Consider the following 19,186-nt stretch of genomic DNA (forward strand, 5'->3'; position numbering starts at 1 on the left):
AGAGGCCCCGCCCCCTTCCGGAAGTCGCTGCGGCGGGAGGCGGGGCGTCCTAGCTGTCCGGGCTGAGGTGCGGGAGCCATGGCGGCCTCTGAGGCGACGGCGGCGGCGGCGGCGGCGGGGCCCGCAACTCTGGTCTTGGGAGCTGCGGCCGTCCCGGCGGCCGTGAGGGGAGCCGCTGCCGCCTCCGGCCCGTGGGATCCCCCCGGGCGGCTGAGAGGCAGCCGGCCGCGACCCACGGCGGCGAGGCAGCAGCCTGCGGGTGCGGCGCCGCCGGCCCGGGAGCTCATCCAGCCGTCGGTGAGTGAGCTGTCCCGGGCCGTGCGGACCAACATCCTGTGCACGGTGCGCGGCTGCGGCAAGATCCTGCCCAACAGTCCTGCGCTCAACATGCACCTGGTCAAGAGCCACCGCCTGCAGGTGAGCCTGCCGCGGACAGCGCCTCCCGGGGCCTGGCGCGACCGAGCGCCTGAAGCGGGCGCTCGGGGCCGAGGGCGGCCAGAGCCGCGGACGGGAAGGCGCCGAGGTCCGGCCGGCGTCGGCGGGGGCTTCCGAGGCCCTAAAGGGCCAGACCGGGGAGGGGGTCCCGGTGGGGAGAGTGGGAGCTAGGAGGCAGGAAGGCGCAGCGGTAGGAAAACCCTGTGTCATGCCACTGCGCTGTCGGGCTCGGACCGGCCAGACCACCGGCCTCGCACTTGGCGTCGCGAGCGTTTCTCACGTTCGTCTCGTGAGCTCTCACGGCACCTTCGTTCTACTGCAGAGAAACCGATGACGCACCTGCGTAGTGCTGGGCTTTAAACCCGGGCTCGGGTCGAAGCCGCTGCCGTTTGCACCGCACCCACACTGCCTCCTTCTCCGGGCCAGTTGTTAGCAGGGAGCTGCAGCTTTGGCAACATGTTCCACAATGTTGGTAAACATCACCTTTGCTCAGGGGTGAGACCTAAGCGAAATTTCTCCCGTGGATCTTGTTTAAGGGGGGACACGGTATATAATAACAGGACAATAATCTGAACGTAAAATGGGGCGACTTTCAGCCTTCAGTGCACATCTGTGGAAAGCTTCTTAAAAATCCAGATGTCCAGCCCCATCCCAGACCTATTAAATCATGATTTCTCAGTCGTTACAATAGGAAGTTTACTTGCACCACTTCTTCAAGTCTTTCTAGGCCAACAGGGGCATAATTCCAAAGCACGTTACTGAAAGGAGTTTCGTGAGTATGTAGCTTTCGGTGGTCTGAATTGATTCAGGAGTAAGCTGAAATTACCTCTCCTGTTGCATGTTCCATCTGCCCTTCAGGTAAATCTTCCTCAGAAACGTTTTTAGAATCAGGCTTCTGATAAGAATTTAACAGCAGAAAGTTTGAGGTGATGGTCTCTAGTAGGGCAGATGTGATGCCCACGGAGGGCAGCCCCCTTCTAGCACCAGCTGGACACAGGCAACAACGTCCTGAAGTGACGATTAGGGAGGCCCGATCAGGAGAGGAACATGGAGGTACGGTGAGGAAGACCTTGCAGGTGGGGCTGCAATTTCCCTGCAAGTTCTGCGTCTCTTCCACAACACAAGTGAAGTAACTCTGGGAATGGTCTTCATTCTCCTGTTTTCTCCTCCATCCAGAATTTTAATTAAACACTTCCTTTTCTTAACCATATTTTATCTTGAGTGGATGAACTGTATATTTGCAGGAATTCTTCAGCCTAATCCCTGGGTTCTCTTCAGCTCATGTATAACAGCCATCACCCACCTTCAGTATCCTCCCCTCACTGGTAGACAACTAAGGCAGACATTACATCTCTGAGCACAGAGGAAGCTGCCAGTCTGACCACGACTCTCTTTGTGTTGGCCTGAACATCACTGTCGCAAGCACTTTTTAACAGTTTACATTGTTCTTTTCTATGGAATTGCTGTCAGGGGCTGTGTATCTCTCCAGACTTTGTGAAGCGTCTGTTAAGCGCAAAGATACCATTTACTTGTCAGGACTAGTATACAATGGGTTTGGTAGTATGCAGTAGGTTTATTTCTAATTATGTTTTTAAAATATGTAAAGTTCAGGAATTCTGAAGCTACCAATCCTAAGCATATAATAGGCCTAAGAAGGAGGAATATGTTTGAGGCAACTGTAAATTTTAACAGTCAGACCTTTACTTGGACATTAGCACAGCAGAGTATCAGCATCCCCCCTTGCTTAGAACCTATGTGAAGCCATTCTTCCAGTTTTAGTCATTTTTTCATATTTCTCTTGTCTGCAGACAGCACAGTGCGCTCAAGATTGCTTTCTGAACGGCAGATCTTGAACAACTGAAAAATGGACTCTCCTGAGTTTCCTTCCTAGGTCACTAGAGAGACCTGTTTCAGCAGGAATTAAAGAAACCTCACCCTGAACCATCGTTGTTTCTTCCATGTCAGACAGGCTCACTTTCCTGCCTTGTTCCATCTTTCTAACCATGCAGCCCCTGAACATCTGCTGTCTTAGTGGAAAGGGGGGTTCTTTTTTTTTCATGAAGGTAGCCTATGTGACAAAATAGCCCTATCTGTATAGTGTTGTCCCAGGGTGGGGAATCTGTCCGCACAATTGGGAGCCAAGTCGTAGGCTCTTGAGTTCAAACATTATGCTTGACCCTTGATGTTCTCAAGTATTGGGAGGAGGGAGGGGGAAGAAGGAGGCCTAGTAAGGACAAGAACCGACTGGGAGCTCCCTGTGGCTTTGAAGGCGGTCTGCGTTTGGACCAGAGGCTCCACTAGCCGTCCAGTGTGCTCCTACGGGCCCTGAAGCGTGAGTGTATCTGCTTGGCAGATCTGCATCGTATTCAATGGCGATTTTTCCCTTTGTTCTCTTGGTTACGGCTACTTACATAATTCTAGTTTCTGTCCTAGTTGTTGTGTTTTTTTTCTCCTGGATTATGATAATATATCTATTTTTTAATTTATTTTATTTATTTATTTTTGGCTGCTCTGGGTCTTCGTTGCTGCGTGCGGGCTTTCTCTAGTTGCGGCGAGCGGGGGCTACTCTTAGTTGCAGTGCGCGGGCTTCTCACTGCGGTGGCTTCTCTTGTTGCGGAGCACGGACTCTAGGCGCGCAGGCTTCAGTAGTTGTGGCTCGTGGGCTCAGTAATCGTGGCTCACGGGCCCTAGAGCACAGGCTCCGTAGTTGTGGCGCACGGCTTAGTTGCTCCACGGCATGTGGGATCTTTCTGGACCAGGGCTCGAACCCGTGTCCCCTGCATTGGCAGGCGGATTCTTAACCACTGCACCACCAGGGAAGCCCCTATGATAATATTTTATTCCCTTCCCCGTTATTTGTTGTAAGGTTCTTATTCATTTCTAGTCTTCAGAAGATACCCTGCCCTCAGTCAAATACTCCCTTCTTAATGATTAACAAATCCTTCTGAAGGATGATGAATAAAAGTGCAGATAAGAGTTGTAAGGTGTAAAGTACATGATACCTTTTGGTTTTATGTGGGTTCTTAAGATATATGTCTATATTCCATATCCTGTAAGTAAATCTGGAAATATCCTAGTCCAGCCTTGCCTACAAGGGGATCCATGGAGAAATGAAAGCTGGTGATTCAGGGAAAAGAAGAGTAGGAGTAAATGGGCATTTCTTGATTCTTTTATCCCTCACGTTTAAAAATAGTGAAAGGGACAGGGGCACCCTTAAATAACCTCTTATCCAGCAACACATATTTTTAAAACATGGCTTAGTGGATTTTGTGTTATGTTCAGTCCAGGGGTTTGCTTTTAATGATTTGCCAGGAATTTTTTTTTTTTAAGAAAAGTAAATGTTCCAAGTTGCTCTATAGATCATAGTGTACAAAGACTTCTAATTTTAAATTTACAATAAGACAACAACAAAGCAAACTACTTTTCTTCTTGGATGTTTTTCTGCGAAGGCAGAGAGATGCTAGAGTAGCTATAATGCCTTTTCTTCTTTTTTTTTTTTTTCCCCAATTTGTTCCACAGTTCTTACAATCCTTTCCTTTTATCCTCTCTTCATCGGAGTCCTTCCTCTTGCTTTGCTTTTCTTCTCTGTTTACTTTTGTCCATCTTGTTTTTCAGTTATTTCCTCTCATAGGTTCTTTTTCAAATTCTTTTACTTAAAATGTTTTATAAACAAGTACCCAAAAGGTACAAAAAGCATGAAGTAGTTTTTGTCATTTTTTGGGGTTATGCACACAAAAGGTACAGTTAAAAGAAAAGTCTGCTAAGTTTTATTCTAGAATGTATATAGCACTTCAGAGCAAAAACATTGCTTTCTTACTCCAGTTCATGTCTTATTGTGCCATTACCATTTCTTATCACCCCATTCTCATCTCAGAGCTTATTTTCTCAGAACAAGAATGGGAAGAAGGCCAGGAACTGGAGAAGAGAGGTGGTGATGGGAGGACTGAGGAGTTGGCCCTCAGAAAGCAGGAAAACGAACAGCGTCGGGTTGTTTCCACACCTGTAATGACAGCAACAAGTAGATGTTGTTGATGTACGATATGACTGCCTTTAGGGTCTCATCCTGGTGTGTGATACAGTTTTGACTTAGATGGCCACTTAAATATACTCAGTATAATGCCCCAAGTTTTTACTGAACATTTACTCTTTTTAAAACATTCCCAAGTGCAACAAAGTTATAAATATATTCCTCCTTTTGAAAAGGTTTGGGGAATTTTAAGTAATTCCATTAGATATAACAGAGAAATGATGGAAAAGAAGCATAGTTTGAAGCTATATAGTACAGGACTTTGGACGTCCCAGTGGCTAGAGGAATTTGGACTTGGGGAGTATTGGGGTGCCGTTGAAAATGTTTGAGTGAGGTGATGTCATTATCAGAGGTACATTTTAGAAAGGTGAGTGTGGCAAAGTGTGAATGAAAAAGAGATTGAAGGTCTAGAAATTAGTTAAGAAGTTAGTGAGAAAGTCCAAACAGAGAGTCAGGAATACTTGAACTAATGATGGTAGCAGTGAGAAAGGAAACGCGAGGAGGTGGTAGGAGATGTTTTTAAAGCATAACTGCCAAAGCTTGGAAGCACCCAAGATGTCCTTCAGCAGGTGAATGGATAAATGAACGATGGCCCATCCAGACAGGGGAATATTGGTCAGCACTGAAAAGAAATGAGCCATCAAGCCATGAAAAGACATGGAGGGGGCTTCCTTGGTGGCGCAGTGGTTGGGAGTCCGCCTGCCGATGCAGGGGACACGGGTTCGTGCCTCGGTCCGGGAAGATCCCACGTGCAGCGGAGCGGCTGGGCCTGCGAGCCATAGCCGCTGAGCCTGGGCATCTGGAGCCTGTGCTCCGCAACGGGAGAAGCCACAGCAGTGAGAGGCCCGCGTACCGCAAAAAAAAAAAAAAAAAAGACATGGAGGACCCTCACATGCTTATTACCAAGTGAAAGAAGCCAATCTGAAAAGGCTACATACTGTATGATTCCAACTAAATGATATTCTGGAAAAAGCAAAACTACAGAGACAGTAGAAAGATTAGTGGTTACCAGGCCTTAAGGGGAAAGGTGTCACGAATAGGTGGAGCACAGAGGATTTTTAGGAAAGTGAATATACTCTGTATGATATTATAACGATGGATAGCTGTCATTATACATTTGGCAAACCCATAGAATGTGCAGCACGAATAGTGAACTCTAATAAAATCGATGGACTTCGGGTGATAATGACGTGTCAGTGTAGTTTCATCAATTGTAACAAATGTACCACTCTGGTGAGGAATGTTAATAGTGGAACAGGCTGTGTTGCGGGGGGCGGTGGGGGGCACTACAGTGTATGTGAACTCTCTGTACTTTGTGCTCAATTTTGCTGTGAATCTAATAAAATTTCTCTTAAAAAATAAAGTTTATTTTTTAAAAAGTGAAGTGAACAGGTATATTGAGAACATGATAGGGAGTTTGAAAAGGGATAATAAAAGGATTGCTAAGCAAATTTAAGATGTATTAGAAGTAAGCATGGGGACTTCCCTCGTGGTCCAGTGGGTAAGACTCCGTGCTTCCAATGCAGGGGGCCCGAGGTTCGATCCCACATGCATGCTGCAACTGAGACCCGGTGCAGCCAAAATAAATAATTTTTTTTAATTGTCCTAGCCTTAAAAAAAAAAAAAAGAATTTTAGAGCTTTCTTAATATTCTCTCTGTATTTGATTTTTTCTTGCAGATAACACTAGAAGGAAAATAATATAAGTTTAAAAGTATTTCATTTAAAAAAAGATGAACTGGTGAATGGGATGAGTTTGGTGATTGAGAGACAGTGTTGGTTGTCATTAAAGCTAGCAGAGGCCAGTGTTTCAATAAAAGTGGCATTTCAATCAGACTTCCACAAGGACAGTATTTTTTTGTTTTTTTGAGATGAATCCATGGATTTTTCTTTCTTTTTTTAATTGAAGTATAGTTGATTTACAATGTTGTGTTAATTTCTGCTGTACAGCAGAGTGACTCAGTTATATATACTTTTTATATATATATTATTGTCCATTATGGTTTATCACAGGATATTAAATATATTTCCCTGTGCTATACAGTAGGGCCTTGTTGTCTCTCCATTCTCTGTATAATAGTTTGCATCTGCTAACCCCAAACTCCTAATCCATCCCTCCCCTACCCACCCTCCCCCTTGGCAACCACAAGTGTGTTCTCTATGTCTGTGAGTCCATGTCTATTTCATAGATAAGTTCATTTGTGTCTTTTTTTTTTTTTTTTTTTGCGGTATGAGGGCCTCTCACTGTTGTGGCCTCTCCCGTTGCGGAGCACAGGCTCCAGACGCACAGGCTCAGCGGCCATGGCTCACAGGCCCAGCCGCTCCGCAGCATGTGGGATCCTCCCGGACCGGGGCATGAACCCGTGTCCCCTGCATCGGCAGGCGGACTCTGAACCACTGTGCCACCAGGGAAGCCCTGTGTCATATTTTAGATTCTACATATACGTGATATCATATGGTATTTGTCTTTCTCTTTCTCACTTCACTTAGTATGATGATCTGTAGTTCCATCCATGTTGCTGCAAATGGCCTTATTTTGTTCTTTTTTATGGATGAGTAGTATTCCACTGTGTGTGTGTGTATACACACACACACACACACACACACCACGTCTTTATCCATTCATCTGTCGATGGACATTTAGATTGTTTCCATGTCTTGGCTATTGTGAATAGTGCTGCTGTGAACATAGGGGTGCGTGTATCTTTTGGAATTATAGTTTTGTCTGGATATATGCCCATGAGTGGGATTGCTGGATCATATGGCAACTCTGTTTTTCGCTTTTTGAGGAACCTCCATACTGTTTTCCACTGTGGCTGCACCAACTTACATTCCCACCAACAGTGTAAGAGGGTTCCCTTTTCTCCACACCCTCTCCAGCATTTGTTATTTGTAGACTTTTTGGTGATGGCCATTCTGACTGGTGTGAGGTGGTACCTCATTGTAGCTTTGATTTGTATTTCTGTAATAATTAGCAATGTTGAGCATATTTTCATGTGCCTGTTGGCCATCTGTCTTCTTTGGAGAAATGTCTGTTTAGTTCTTCTGCCCATTTTTCAATTGGGTTGTTTTTTGTTGTTGTTGAGTTGAATGAGCTGTTTGTATGTTTTGGAGATTAAGCCCTTGTCGGTCGCATCATTTGCAAATATTTTCTCCCATTCCGTAGGTAGTCTTTTTGTTTTGTTTATGGTTTCCTTTGCTGTGCAAAAGCTTGTAAGGTTGATTAGGTCCCATTTGCTTATTTTTGCTTTTATTTCTGTTGCCACAAGGACAGTATTTAATGTAAAGTACTGGTTTAGATTAGCTTATTGGCCTTAAGTTGGTTGGCAGAAAGCAAAAGAAGCAACAAAAATCTCCACAGCCGATAAGTAATAGCTATAGTAATTAATTGAGTGATTATATGATAAGCACTGTTCTAAGTCTCTTAAATTATTCACTAAATCCTCACAACAACCCTGAGGTAGATCGTACTATCATGCCTACTTTACAAATAAGGAAACCAAGGCAGTTATTTTTTTCAAGGTCACAGAAAAGGAGCAATGTAGAGAATTCCATATTCCAGAACCCATGGGTTTAACCACCACACCATGGTTCTTAAGCTAGGCTACACACTGGGATCATCAGGGGAGATTTTTAAACCAAATACGAAACCCACCCAAAACTAATTATATCATTGCCTGGGACTGGGACCCGGCACAGGTATTTTTTTTTTTAATGCCTCATGTGATTTTTCACAGGCCTGTAGGTTTGAGAGCTGCTGCCCTACACTGGACTGCCTTTCTACAAGTACTCTGCCTGTAGTGTGCAGTCTAAAGCATGAAAACAGTACCAGGAGATGTATCAACTAGTTTCTGCCCTTAAGAAATTTAGTCGAGGAGTCAGGAATTCTAGAAGAAGATGAGAGTTTGCAAGTTAAGTTAGCTGCTACCTTGGATTTCAGACAAGGAATAGATCTGGGTGGTGAGCAGAACAAGGGAGTGCTATTTATTGAGAATGTGAGCAGGCGCCATGCTAATCCAGTACTAGATAATCCTGAGAGTTAACTATTCTCTCTGTTTTTGAAATGAGCAAACTGGCTCGGAGATTAAATAACCTGTCTAAAGTCATGTGCCTAATCAGTGGCGGAAATGGCTTACAGGCCTCTCCATGCCGTGCCCTCTTCCCACCGTTGCATTCTGCCTGGAGGGAGACAGTCATCCGAGAGTGGCTGTAGAAGGTGGAAGTGGAAGTGGGAAGAGTGTTAGGCTGAGCAGGGGAGTGTATGAAAAGGGAACGGAAAAAGATATGGTTATGATGGTCGATTGGAGGCATAATGAGGAGATGGGATTTTATTTTATTTTATTTATTTATTTATAAATTTTGTTTGTTTGTTTGTTTGTTTATTTGTGGCTGCGTTGGGTCTTCTGTTGCTGCGCACAGGCTTTCTCTAGCTGCAGCGAGCAGGGGCCACCCTACATTGCGGTGCGTGGGCTTCTCATTGCAGTGGCTTCTCTCGTTGTGGAGCACAGGCTTTAGGCACGTAGGCTTGAGTAGTTGTGGCACGCAGGCTCAGTAGTTGTGGCACACAGGCTTAGTTGCTCCACGGCACGTGGGATCCTCCCAGACCAGGGCTCGAACCCGCGTCCCCTGCATTGGCAGGTGGACTCCTAACCAGTGCACCACTAGGGAAGTCCCGGGATTTTATTTTATGTGCCTTTTTTAAAAAAATAGTATTCGGGGGCCTCCCTGGTGGCGCAAGTGGTTGAGAGTCCGCCTGCCGATGCAGGGGATACGGGTTCGTGCCCCGGTCTGGGAGGATCCCATATGCCGCGGAGCGGCTGGGCCCGTGAGCCATGGCCGCTGAGCCTGCGCGTCCGGAGCCTGCGCGTCCGGAGCCTGTGCTCCGCGACGGGGGAGGCCACAACAGTGAGAGGCCCGCATACCGCAAAGAAAGAAAGAAAAAAAAAAAAAAAAAAAAAAAAAATAGTATTCGGTGATATATACAAATAATTTTTTGGAATGTCAAATTTGTTCTGACATTAGAAGAGGAAGGAAAATTATTTAGGAGACCATTTAAATAATCCAAATGAATATGAATCTCTAGACAGTGTAGTGCAGTAGGATTATAAAAGGATGGACCAAGGTAGAAGACATGGAGGAATAACTGACTACATTTGATATCATTGAGAGATAAATTATGTTGTTTAAAAATGAAACAAGAATAGCTTCTTTTCCCCTCTACATGAGTGGACACAGACTCAACAAGATCAACATGTTCCCCTTGAGATCCAGTAGGAAAGCAAACGGAGGGAGTCCTAGCCACACGGTGATTCGTTTCTTATCTAGATGCACACTGATGGGAGCGGAGGAGGTGGGCATGTTCCAAAAGTAGTGAATCCTTTCCCATCACAGCACCTAAGGACTAAAACGTCTAGGTGCTACAGCGGTAGCTGAGGCCTGAGCATGTGTCCAGTTGTTTCCACCCGTAGTAGGGAGGTCCTTCCCCACCCCAACCCCCCCATCCACACACCTTCCTCTGGGGCCAGCTGGGGGTTGCCAGATAAGAATTCTACTGGAGGTCATAGGTTTCTCACTCCTGAGGGATGTGGGCTCATCAAGGGCAACAAGACAGCACGTTAAGCTAAATTAACTCACCAATTATTTTAAAATTCCCAGCCTAAAAGTCAATCACATACTTAATAAGAAAGGATTACTAGGATGAGTTAATATATATAAAGTGCTTAGAACAGTGCCTGCCACGGTAGTAAAAGCTATGTCAGCACTGGCCATTATAATGATTACTGAATTTCAAACAGAGCATGGTGCCTATATTCATGCTACTGTATAAAAGTTGTGTTAACTAGCTTTAGCTACTTTAGGGGGCATTGTGGTGATCAGAGAAAGTCACAGTTCTCTTTATCAGGAAGACCTAGGTCATAGTCAGGTCTTTTTCAGAGACTCACACTAATTCATTGGGGGTGGGATTAAAAAAGAAAGGAAGACTTAAGGATGATGCCAGGTCTTGAGCCTGAGAAACTATAAATATACCACTTAACGATTAGAGAAGCTGGCTTGAAGGGCAGAGATTTTGAAGTCTAGAAGGATTGCTAAAGGAATGGATAGAAGATTTTTAAACAATGTAGTTGGTTTTTGTTTGTTTTGAAAATTTTTAACAGATTTATTGAGCTATAGTTTACACATGATATAATTTACCCATTTTAAATTAATAATTCAGTTATTTTTTAGTAGATTTACAGTTGTGCAACCATCAACACAATCCCAAATTTTAGAACATTTTCATCACCCTAAAACGATCCCTTGTGCACATCTTTATTCATTCCTTGTTATCACTCCCAGCTTGTTCTGTTGGTTTTTTGAAGATAATTATTTAAAGTAATTTTTCTTTTGCAGGATGGCATAGTGAATCCGACAATAAGAAAAGATTTGAAAACTGTACCAAAATTCTACTGTTGTCCAATTGAAGGATGCCCTAGAGGCCCTGACAGACCATTTTCTCAATTTTCTCTCGTAAAACAGGTATTTTACTTGTCTTTAAGTATACTTCTCTGAGGATGAAATGCAGATGTCATAAACCTCATGTATTCTAATTACTTACCAATCATAACTAGAGAATTGAGCAGAAAGCTGCTTGTAAGGACAGCCACCCAAGTCTCCCACTTCGGGAAAAAATGAGTAGGGTGTAAGTGAAGGAGACATGGCTTGTTCTGGAGGGGAAGTTGTCCAGAAGTGGATTTGGAAAGAAAAGAAGACCGAGTCAGCAAAGTATGATAAACTGTGTACTTCCAGATCTCTTGTGTGAATCTGCATGCTTTCAAGGTCAGAGGAGCAAAGGCACAAAGGAAGTATTCTCCCAAGGGATTAAGAAACTGCAGGGAAAAGAATAATTTCAGAAGCAGCTATCTTAAAGAGGAGGGAGGGACCCAGCCAGTGGGGAAAGAGATGATTCTGGACTGGAAGAGTTGCCTGCTTTTACATTCTTTTGATTTGCACTGCTATATTGTATCATGTAAAATCATTGTTAATTTAGGTATGTTGATGGTTTTTGAAATGTTCTGAGCAGTTTCAGTTTTTCATTTTAGTCCTTTTGTGTTCTTCCTAGCACTTTATGAAAATGCATGCTGAAAAGAAGCATAAATGTAGTAAGTGCAGCAATTCGTATGGCACTGAGTGGGACTTGAAAAGACATGCAGAGGATTGTGGTAAGACCTTCCAGTGCACATGTGGCTGTCCCTATGCCAGCAGGACTGCATTACAGTCCCACATCTACCGAACTGGCCATGAGATCCCTGCAGAACACAGGTAAAGGGGAAAAAATGGTGGCCCAAAAGCTAATAACTGTGGGAAGAGTTTCAAATTAAACTTCCTGTAGAGCCATTAGTGTGGGGAGAAGGAGGAATGGCGGAGAAAAGGTGTGACATGAAGAAGGGAACTTTTGGAAATAGCAGCAGTACTAGCAAATGATCCACATATACTTGACCCAACTGTTCTTCCTTGTTCTTTCACCAGCTCCTTTTGAGAATCCCTTATTATTCCCAACTGAAAATCTATTGGGTTTTCAATTCTTCAAAAGCTTCCAGCGTTTTCTGTTAGAGGGATACTAGATTGTTGAAGAGTTTTTTATCATGAAACTGTGCTTCATTTGAAACGTCATATTTATATTTGGACTAAGAGCTTCCTACTTTAGAAATGATAATAGTTGCATTATATAATCTGTTAGCTTCCTAATGCTTACAGATCTAAGTTGAGTTCTGGTACTTAGCACTTTACCCAAAAAAAGGTGGGCTTCCCTGTTTGCATGTTTCTGAACTTCTACCTACCATATATTGATAATAGGCGGAGTTACAAAAGAATGGATTTCTCTTCGCTGGGTTGAATCTGACCTCTGCTGTAGATGTGGGAAATAGAATTTGTAAGTGAAGATACAGTGCCAGGGTTGATGAAGAAAACTGCAGTTTAAAATCGTTTTTCTCTTTTTACTCTGTCACTGTTTTCAGGGATCCACCGAGTAAGAAAAGGAAAATGGAAAACTGCCTGCACCACCAGAAGTTGTCCAGTAAGACTGTTGAATCACTGAGCAACCAAGCAACCCCAAGACCAGACGCTCAAGAACTAGAAACTTCAGAAATAAAGCTAGTGGCTTCGTTTGAAGATTCTTGCAGCTCTAATGCCAGAAAGCAGACTCTTCCAACACCTCCAAGGTATCCTCAGAAGTTGCTTTTACCAAAGCCCAAAGTGGCTTTGGTTAAACTCCCCGTTATGCAGCTTTCTCCTGTGCCTGTCTTTGTGCCTACAGCCGACTCCTCAACCCAGCCTGTGGTGTTGGGTGTCGATCATCAGGGCTCTGCCCCCGGTGCTGTGCACTTACTGCCCTTGTCCATCGGAACCCTGATCCTCGGCCTAGATTCGGAGGCTTGCTCTCTCAAGGAGAGCCTCCCTCTTTCAAAAATTGTAAATACTGTTGCTGTTGAGCCAATTAGCACAGGTGTTCAAGTAAACTTGGGTAAAAGTCCATCTAACCCTTTACAAGAACTAGGGAACACATGTCAGAAGAACAGCATTTCTTCAATCAACGTACAGACAGAACTGTCTTATACCACACAATACTTTATACCGTCTGCAGAGTGGGCTAGCCCTGATTCCTCTGTGTCATCTTGTTCTCAAACTGATTTGACATTTGGTTCTCAAGTTTCCCTTCCCATTAGTGTTCATACTCAAACTTTTTTGCCCAGTTCTAAGGTAACCTCATCTATAGCGGCTCAGACTGATGTGTTTATAGATGCTAGTTTCCAGTCAGGTGGGATCTCCAGAGAAACTCAGACCAGTGGAATGCAAAGTCCAACCGATGATCGAGTACAGATGGACCAAGCTGTAATGTGTGGAGACATTTTTGAGAGTGTCCATTCGTCATATGGTGTTTCTACAGACAGTATTATAAGCAGCAGCTTAGTAGCAGAGACTGTGACTCATGGTTTGTTACCTCAGAACCACCCTAAAACTTTAAATCAAGATATTGAGAAATCTGTACCAATTATAAACTTCAGTGCACAGAATAGTATGCTTTCTTCACAGAATATGACAGATAATCAGACCCAAACCATAGATTTATTAAGTGATCTAGAAAACATCTTGTCAAGTAATCTGCCTGGTCAGACACTAGACAATCGTAGTCTTTTGTCTGACACAAATACTGGACCTGACACCCAGCTCCCATCTGGCCCAACCCAGAATCCTGCAATTGATTTTGATATTGAAGAGTTCCTTTCGGCCTCAAATATGCAGACTCAAACTGAAGAGAGTGAGCTTAGCACCATGACCACGGAGCCAGTCTTGGAATCTCTGGACATAGAGACCCAAACTGACTTCTTACTTGCAGATCCCTGTGCCCAGTCCTACAGTTGTAGGGGAAATTCTAACTTCTTAGGCCTTGAAATGTTTGACACGCAAACACAGACGGACTTGAACTTCTTTTTAGACAGTAGCCCTCATCTGCCTCTGGGAAGTATTCTGAAACACTCCAGCTTTTCCATGAGTACTGATTCATCTGACACAGAGACCCAAACTGAAGGAATCAACACTGCTAAAAACCTACCTGCTCTAGAAAGCAAAGTTCAGTTGAACAGTGCAGAAACACAGACCATGAATTCTGGCTTTGAAACTTTGGGGAGCTTATTCTTCACCAGCAATGAAACTCAAACAGCAATGGATGACTTTCTTCTGGCCGATTTGGCCTGGAACACGATGGAATCTCAATTCAGCTCTGTTGAAACCCAGACATGTGCAGAACTACACCCAGTCTCCAACTTCTGAAAGTGAAATCCACATGGGGGATGGCATTTACAGTTGGTTCCCTTCTGGATTTAGAAGATGGAGAACTGGGACAACAGTGTTAACTCTATTGAATGTACTTGATGATACAGTTACTTCAATTATCTGAGGTTCTTTTCCTTTTGTACTTGTAAACATGAAATTTGTGTAAAAATGTGTGAGTGTATTATAAAGTATAAGATGTTGATCTAACAATGATTGTTTTTGTGTTGCCTACATTTGCCCTTTCAGTGTAGTCTTCCCTTCTTAAAAAAAAAAAAATGTATTTCACACCTTTAAAACCCATCTAACCATTTAGCTGAAGCCAAGCTCAGCAGGACTAGGGTACAAACTTTTCAAACCTTCAAAACATTTTAGTCAAAGTATGAATTACTTAAATTGCACCTAAAATACTTTTTGCCAGTGCTTGTTACGAAATTCCTGTGTCCCAATAATGTCTAAAGAAGTCTGACGCTGCACCATCAGATTTAAACACCAACAGCTTCATCTGCTTTGACATCTTACTCTTCCGATTTGAAGACACAAAGGAAACTACACTTGTCTTTAGCTTTTGAGACAATTTTCATATAGCCAATGCCATCCCTCCTCTACGTGAACTCTTACTGATACCAACATTACGTGTATAGTACTTTCCTCACAAGACGTGTTGCTGTAAAATTATTGCTTAAAGAAGTAGCGGCAAGCACTTAGTGTAAATAGTGATCCTTTCAGTCTAAGTCACAGTAAGTCACCCCAACTATGGAAACGCTGGGCTGTGAAATCATGCCTGTTAGCCCAGACTGGAGTGTGTCCTACGAGCATCTCTCCTACTCTCTACAGAAGGCCAGGACGGTGCTCCAGAGCTGCTCCTCAAAGCTCACCCACCAGCTGAGTCTGAGTTTTGTCTCTCTAAATGTTTAAAAAAAAATAACATAAGGAGAAAAGGACATTCCCCCCTAAATTTCAATACTTTGCATAAGCTTGATAGGGCAAGAGTGCAATCAGCAGCTATTTTAAAGTGAATCTTCTTTTCATCCACCTCTCATTTTTTCCTTAAATGAGGAAACACATTGGTCTAGCAAGGATAGTATTTGTGCCTTGAGGATAGCAATTATAGAATAGATCCATCTAAAATATGGTGTTCTGCATTTTGTTGCTTTGTTTAGAGAGGGTAATACCAAACAGTCTTCAAAGAAAATGAGGTGAAGACCAAGTGCTTCAATAATCAAGAACATCTGTGTTTTGAGATGGGTGTGTGGTTAAGTATGCTTTTGGAGTTTTCTGTATTTAGGAGATTCTGAGATCTTGATTGTTGGCCAACTTTCAGGCAAGTAAAAATCAGTGCAGTCTGTAAATTTTTCTAAGTTTACCCAGAAAAATGCTCTGTTCTTTCTGTGACACGTGCTTATGCTGCTGAAGGCTAAATCCTCAAAACCTAAGGAGGGGACTAAGAATTCATTGAAGTAAATTAGTGGTGTTGCTACTAATTCCTATCCTGTAGAAGAATTATTGGTAGTTGATAAATAACATATCTTGAGCAGATGAACTCAATCTGATAGATAAAAGTTTGCTTTGGTCACAGTTGCCTATGAATATGGGTTTCAAAACAAACATAAAGCCTTAACTTAGAATTTCATTATGTTTTAGAATCATCACTGCCTTAATGTTCAAACATCTATTTAAGTTCTCCTAATAAAGAGAAATGCATGTTTGTTTATGGCTTTTTGTAAATATATATGCAGTGATCTATGGCTTTAAAAAAATTCTGTGTTTCTGTGACAGTGTTTGTTAATCCAGCCAATAGAGTTATTTGCAAAAAAATGGAGCATGTAATAGTTCTTCATGTACAAGTAAGAACTGTTTCCCCCCAAAACCTTAGTTACCTGAATTGTTCTAAGATTATTTGTAAAATCTGAAACTCAGTGATTAAAGAGAAGTGAGAATTCTACCTTTTGTGTGAATTCTTCAGCATACTCATAATGTGACTTCGTTGCCTTAACTTTTCACAAACTCATCATTGAAAGTCACACGATGAAATTACTGTGCCTAGTTATTTCCATTACTGTCTTACCTTTGTTCATGAAAATATGCTAACAATTTTCCTAGTAGAAAATGAAAAGACATTCCATTACCAAAACTTCTGGGTTTTTTGGGCTGCACCATGCAGCTTGTGGGATCTTAGTTCCCTGACCAGGGATTGAACCTGGGCCCTTGGCAGTGAGAGCACAGAGTCCTAACCACTGGACTGCCAGGGAATTCCCAAAGCTGCTGTTTTGATGTAAAATTTTTATTTTGATAAAAAGTGACCTATGATTTAAGTTTTGGGAAAACTTTTTCAAAGGAAATTTGAAAAAATAATTTCAAAGGAAATTACTCTGATTCATTTTTCATCCAAATGTCACCATTTCATAATGGGGTGTCTTTTATCTTTGTAAGTAATACGGTTCTGGCTTAAGAGCAAAAATAAGAGGGTAGGACTATGACTTGTTCTTTGCTCATACTCAGTCACTAATTGCAGGAAAGCCAAATCAGTGTGTTTCATTCCCTTTAGATAAAGGGAAATAAAAGTAGAAATTTTTTATAGACTTACCTGAAAGATGCAGAGGAAGGTTTGCAGCTACCTTTTTTTTTTTTCTTTTTTTTTTGGCTGCGTTGGATCTTCGTTGTTGCTAGCAGGCTTTCTCTAGTTGCGGAGAGTGGGGGCTTCTCATTGCGGTGGCTTCTCTTGTTGCGGAGCACGGGCTCTGGGCATGTGGGCTTCAGTAGTTGTGGTTTGCGGGCTCTAGAGTGCAGGCTCAATAGTTGTGGCGCACGGGCTTAGTTGCTCCACGGCATGTGGGATCTTCCCAGATCAGGGCTCGAACCCTTGTCCCCTGCATTGGCAGGCGGATTCTTAACCAATACGCCACCAGGGAAATCCCAGTTTGCAGCTACTTTTGATTGGAAGAAAATGTATCAGTGTCAGGCTGGTTGTGAAGTTGAGTTGTTTAATGACAGGGTGATATTTTCATGTAATCCTTTACAGTCTCTATTTTAGAATGCTTATCTTAGTCCCAGTCCAAACTTGTTATCTAATATTGACTCTGAAGAGTACTTACTATCGTGTATACTTAAAGAAATGCTTCTCAGACTTGTTTTCGGAAGGCTCTTTAATAAAGAGTAGGAGGAACATGTAACTTTGGGGCATTTAGGAATGAAGCCTTTGAAGTCTCAAGTATTATGCGGTTTTATTTTCCTTATATCCCAATATATGTGTGTGTTCTCACCTGAAGTGTGTTAAAGTGCCACAGATTAGATTTGACACTAGGAGAGGACACGTCAGTCTGTTGGCTTAAATGGCATGAATTTAATCTAGTTTTTTCAGCATGATGTCGGCTAGTCTAATGTTCTTATAGTCAAGAAGATAGTCGACTAAATACCATTGTTTTGCAATGCTTAAATCCAAAGAGTTCTCTCAATTGTGTGAACTGTATTAGCAGACACACTGATACACTAGTTTACATATCAAGAGAAGCAGGCTAAAGAGCAAATGGAAAGGCCTCTCAGGTTGTTGGTGTCCTCAAATTAACACATTTGGGCACTGTATTTTAAAAATATGCATGTTTGAAAGGAGCAGGTGTCCAAAGTATGTGAATGAATAAGAGCATTGTCTATAATACTGAAACTGAAAGAGGGCTAGTATTCATTCAGTTCTTTCAACTTCAGAAAAAATCTAAATTTATATATTGCCTTACTAATAACTAACAAAATAGACACATTTGTAACTTTGTTCTAAATCCACAAAATCAGGAATAGTGAAGGTTGTCATAGGAGAAACTCGTGGTCAAGGCCCTTCCATTAACTTTTGGTTCTTTACCATCAAGAAAGTTAATATTACAGGTCATAAAGGCTACAAAAAAGAAACAACAACAAAATTAAATAATATTCATTTTTAGTTTATCAGTGAAATAGTCAAATATTTCAGAAAATAAAAAGTTGTTTAAAAAAATATATCTCCATGGTGACTGTTATTCTCAAAAATATGTTACCTATGTGAACAAAGACTTTTTTTTTTTTTTTGGCCTAAAGGAGTGAGCTGATTAGCATATTATGTGTCAATAAGACCTTGTTCCAAGTTTGGCATCTTCTTATTGCTTCTGCTTGCAGCTTTTTACTCTTTGCTTTCTGGTGATCTAGTGCTTTTTCCATGTCCTAGGTGAAATATTTGGTTTTATGATTGCATCTCAAACGTTGTTGCTGCTTAGGACTGAATTTGAAACTGATCCCTCTCCTACTTTATCTTCCTTTTCCTGTGCTGTAACAAGAAATTCAGTGACTTCAAAAAACGTAGCTCGTGCTGCAATAAAAATTTGGTAGGAGTCAATGCATCTGAATTAATCACAAAAGGATATCTAACCTTAAAATGCTCTCCAAAGACTTTTCCCTATTTAAAAAGGGAGCCTTCAAAAATTAAGATTTTTATAGTATGCTTTTTGAGGAACCATCCAAACTTTGGCAAACTATGCTTTAGGAACTGTTTATATTGTCTTAGTTCAGTTCGTGGTAATAGTTTTTGTTTAGCTATTTTTGAGAGTCTAGTACTTACTAATGAATTGTAAGCTGGTATCAGTTTTTTTTCTTTTGGTAAGATGTGTATTTTAAAACCATTTAAATCCCATTTCTCTAATGAGATGTGTGTCTAAGGAGTAAGCCTTCAGATGTCAAGTTTTCTCATTAGCTGCCATAATGGTATCTCCCTGACAGCCCATTTTCCTGGAATTACATTAGAAAAGTCAGTCATGAGGATTTGGGTGAATAGCCATGAAACTAAACCTTCACAGAGCCATGAACAGTATCAGGACCAGTGGTTTTTATCTCAAATTAGATTTCTACTTTTCTTCAGAGCACATACAGAGGTTAAAGCGAATGAAATTGCTGAGTTC

The 19,186-nt window shown here is 42.2% G+C and overlaps 1 protein-coding gene across 1 annotated transcript; it reads left to right on the forward strand.

Moving 5' to 3' along the window:
* The first annotated feature begins 66 nt into the window (after window positions 1-66).
* On the forward strand, window positions 67-15,919 carry ATMIN (ATM interactor). Its single transcript, XM_060083827.1, has 4 exons — window positions 67-417; window positions 10,851-10,976; window positions 11,560-11,759; window positions 12,455-15,919. Exons 1-4 carry the CDS (start codon window positions 79-81, stop codon window positions 14,265-14,267), a joined length of 2,478 nt encoding a protein of 825 aa, XP_059939810.1. The 5' UTR covers window positions 67-78; the 3' UTR covers window positions 14,268-15,919.
* The last annotated feature ends 3,267 nt before the right edge of the window (window positions 15,920-19,186 follow it).

This window comes from Mesoplodon densirostris, chromosome 19 (genome assembly GCF_025265405.1).
Source record: "Mesoplodon densirostris isolate mMesDen1 chromosome 19, mMesDen1 primary haplotype, whole genome shotgun sequence".
NCBI classification, from domain to species: Eukaryota; Metazoa; Chordata; class Mammalia; order Artiodactyla; family Ziphiidae; genus Mesoplodon; species Mesoplodon densirostris.

Coding starts and splice junctions, on each gene's coding strand:
- ATMIN (XM_060083827.1), top strand. CDS start 79: ATGGCGGCCTCTGAGGCGACGGCGGCGGCGGCGGCGGCGGGGCCCGCA. Junction 418..10,850: donor TCAAGAGCCACCGCCTGCAG/GTGAGCCTGCCG, acceptor TTTCTTTTGCAG/GATGGCATAGTGAATCCGAC. Junction 10,977..11,559: donor AATTTTCTCTCGTAAAACAG/GTATTTTACTTG, acceptor TGTTCTTCCTAG/CACTTTATGAAAATGCATGC.